The 3,970-nt window shown below is 41.9% G+C and overlaps 1 protein-coding gene across 1 annotated transcript in view; it reads right to left on the bottom strand.

Moving 5' to 3' along the window:
- Positions 1-3,970, bottom strand: part of SMG7 (SMG7 nonsense mediated mRNA decay factor) — an 81,536-nt gene that overhangs the window by 46,207 nt on the left and 31,359 nt on the right. The window contains exons 7-8 of the mRNA XM_015419652.1: positions 3,068-3,218; positions 1,839-1,974 (exon numbers count right to left, since the gene is read on the bottom strand). Coding sequence (XP_015275138.1) covers positions 1,839-1,974; positions 3,068-3,218 — 287 coding nt within the window. The remainder of the gene's footprint in view (positions 1-1,838; positions 1,975-3,067; positions 3,219-3,970) is intronic.

Genomic DNA, 3,970 nt, shown 5'->3' with positions numbered 1-3,970 from the left:
CATCACTGATCACATTTTCTTTCTCCAAGGAGCTCAAGGGGTTTACATGGGGCTGTCCTCACAGCGATTTTGCGAGGTGAAATCACGAGAGGATGATTTTCTCAAGGCCACTTCACAAACTTCATGGCTGAGGAAATTATTTGAACTTGGGTGCCTCTGAGTCACAGCGAACCGCTGTTGTGCCTCAGTGTTAAGGACCAGAATGGTGCAGCAGCAAAGACTGCTGAGCTGAGGCCAGGGACAGCCACATTCAAACCCCAACTCTGCCTGAAACCACCCTGGGTGAAAGTCTCCGACTAGCCTACCTCGCAGGGTGGAACACTTTCCCTATGAGGAAAGGTTAAGGCGCTTAGGGCTCTTTAGCTTGGAGAAACGACGACTGAGGGGTGAAATGATTGAGGTTTATAAGATTATGCATGGGAAAGAGCAGGTAGAGAAAGAGGTACTTTTCTCCCTTTCTCACAATACAAGAACTCGTGGGCACTCCATGAAATTGCTGAGCAGTCGGGTTAGAACGGATAAAAGGAAGTACTTCTTCACCCAAAGAGTGATTAACACTTGGAATTCACTGCCACAGGAAGTGGTGGCGGCTACAAGCATGGACGGCTTCAAAAGGGAATTAGATAAGCATATGGAGCAGAGGTCCAACAGTGGCTATTAGCCACAAGGTATAGATAGGGACTCTGGGGCAATGTGATGCTCTGTCTTCTTGGTGCTTGGGGGGGGGGGGGTCAACAGTAGGAGGGCTTCTAATGTCCTGGCCCCACTGGTGGACCTCCTGATGGCACTGGTATTTCTGGCCACTGTGTGATACAGAGTGTTGGACTGGATGGGCCGTTGGCCTGATCCAACATTGGCATCTCTTATGTTCTTATGTTAAGCAGAGGAGGGATATAAGCCACCCTGAACTCCTTGAGGAGGGTCAAGGCAAAAATGTGGTAAACAACATTTAAAATTTCAGCCATGGCCTGAAATGACAAAAACTGCACAATACCCCGTCTGTATTCCTGGCCTTTAAGGTATCAGCAAGTGGGGAGTCGTTGTAAGGCCAGCTGTAAGTCACCACCACATTCAAGGCATTTTCAATTCATCTCAATAAAAGAGGTCAAGGGCTGGAGATTTTCTTTCAACACAATGCGCAAGATTTATCAGGTTATGAGGCAAGGCAATCAAACCAACAGCTGAAGCTTCCGTGGTTGTGCCATTAGTTATGAAAAATCAAGGGTATTAAGGAGATGAACATCGTGCAGTGTATATCAGACAATAGAGCAAGTTATGACCAGCCTACTACAAAGCTGCAGTACGTGTTAGAATATTTTGCCCTCTGACTAGCATGGCTTGACATTTAACTTGATTATAATTTAACATGCAATAGTTGCCTTCCTGTAGGAGAGCTGCACTGACGGAAGGTTACTTACGTTATAAACACATGTCATAAGGAAACAAAAAATATTCTAAAATGAATTAAAATACTTAACTGCTTGATTGTATAGATCAGACTAGAACAGCACCAGTTACCACCATTTCAATTCATCTAGGCATTGGGAGAGGAAAGCAGGAAGAAATCAAGGAAGTCTCTTGGCAAATGACCCTAGGCAGGGCACTCTATAAAGGAAGATGTCACCACAGAGAAGGCTCTGTTCCAGTCCCCATCAACCTCATTTGGTAAGGGAAAGAATACAAATCAAGGGAGTCTCACCAAATCAAAGAAGATGAAGAGGTACAGATAGGAGAAGGTGCTCCCGAAAATCTGCATTACCCTAAAAAGGGAAAACACTCATACTGCCCAACTCCTTAAATGGACCTTAGTTCAACAGAGAATGCTTTACAGAACCAACCTTGAACTGCTCCTCTAACTTCTCACGAAGAGGGTTCAATTTCTCCAAGTTCTTACTCAGGTACACATGACCATGGAATTTTATAAATGCCTTGATGAAATCAGACACTCCCCATTGAGTCTTCACCTCATCACGACTGCAATTGGAAAGGAGAGGAAATAGTATTTTAGTCTTTAGTTGGTTCTAAACAGTAATACATATTTCACAATTATACAGCATGTATGTCCAGATATGCCCTGACCTGGGTAGCACAGGCTAACCCGATCTCATCAGGTTTCTGAAGCTGAGCAGGGTTGGCCTTGGCTAGTATTTGGAAGGGCAACCTCCAAGGAATACCAGGGTCGTGACACAGAGGGAGGCAACGGCAAACCACCTCTGAAACGTCTCTTGCCTTAAAAAACAAGTCTATCTCACCACCTAGTGGTGCGTAATGCTAAAAGAGCGAGAACGTCTGAATACCAGACAATATTAGGATTTCCTGGCTATGCTACACACACTGCCACACAATAATTATTATTAATTATTATGTTCAGACATAGAATTATATACAGATATGTGCATTTACATAAGCCTGTGTGGTGTAGTGGCCAGAGTGTAGGGACTACGATCTGGGAGACTCAGGTTGGAATCCTGTCTCTGCTGTGGAAGCTTGCTGGATGACCTTGGGCCTGGATGACAGCCTCACTGACCTCACAGGGTTGTTGTGAGGATAAAATGGAGACTATGTATGCCACATTGGGTCCCTACTGGGCTCAGGGAGGGCGCAGATAAAGCAAATAATTTTTTAAAATATTAATATATCAAAGTCCAAAGAGAGGTGTGACATTAAATAGAGTGAAATTTCTTAGAACGAGACCAAATTAAAAGGATTTGTCTGAAAAGGAAACTAAAAATCTCTTTTCTGACTTCACTCCTGTATACGTACTCGGTACAGTTAATGAGAATTATGTAAAAGATGTGCATACACACATCAAGATGCTCAGACAGAAATCAATAGTGCTTTCACATGAGTAACTACTTTGCATTTATTAAAATATTTATAAACCACCTTTCTCAGCTGAGATCCAAGGCTTTATAGAATTGCAACTTAGAACAGAAACCTTTGCTTCTACTGCTAGCAGCCGTAGGCATTGTGTCCTTAGAGAGGAAAAAAAATCTCTGATATGTACAACTGCATTGCTAAAGTCTATGTAACAGGCTACTCTCTACAAAGACCATATCATCCTTACCTTTCCAGTGCTTTAGAAAGTGCTTTTTGTAGATTGGTAGAGGCAGCTGGGAAAGGAAACTTCACAGCAATGCTTCTGCAGTAGTAGAAAATTGTGGTCAGGTGGTCTCCTTTGGAGGATGCCAAAATAGCCAACTGATTATAAGGCTGACCTAAGGTAACAAGAAGAAGGAAAAAAAGTCTCTCCTGGAACTCTCAACTTACTTTTGCAACTACAGATTCAGTGTTCAGGCAAAGGCCTATTTCTGGTAGCCTCAGGCTGTTATCCTAAACCCACTTACCTGGAAGTAAGCCCTATGAACATAGTACGGCTTATGTCTAGCAGACATGCTGCCAGTCTATTTGCTCAAATGGCAGATATAACTTTAAAAACCTAAACATTTTGTTAGTAAATGAGCAGTGTATTCCACTTTGTATTCAGTTTAGAAAAATGTGCATGCTGGAAGTAAGCCCTATGAACATAGTACGGCTTATGTCTAGCAGACATGCTGCCAGTCTATTTGCTCAAATGGCAGATATAACTTTAAAAACCTAAACATTTTGTTAGTAAATGAGCAGTGTATTCCACTTTGTATTCAGTTTAGAAAAATGTGCATGCTTTTCAACTGCATAACATTCTATTCTAAGCAATTTCAGCATCAATTAAAAATTAGCCTGACAGAAGACATAAAAGGAAATAAAAGGCCTTTTGTCATCCCTTTATCAACATTTATTAAAAATGGGACAATCTGTTTAGTAACCAAAGATGACCCCCCCCCTCCAGTTACGTTAATGCAATCTGTACCAGTTTGAAACAGAACATTTATAAAGTGGTTTTTAGCTCCATGCAGATTGAATAAAATCTTTGGGGTTGATAAATATATGTTTAGAATGTGAAATGGTTTGCCGATTTTAGATGTATGTA

Source organism: Gekko japonicus, unplaced genomic scaffold, assembly GCF_001447785.1.
Source record: "Gekko japonicus isolate JY-2015 unplaced genomic scaffold, Gekko_japonicus_V1.1 scaffold1248, whole genome shotgun sequence".
Taxonomy (NCBI): domain Eukaryota; kingdom Metazoa; phylum Chordata; class Lepidosauria; order Squamata; family Gekkonidae; genus Gekko; species Gekko japonicus.
This window is presented reverse-complemented; position numbering and strand designations above follow the sequence as displayed.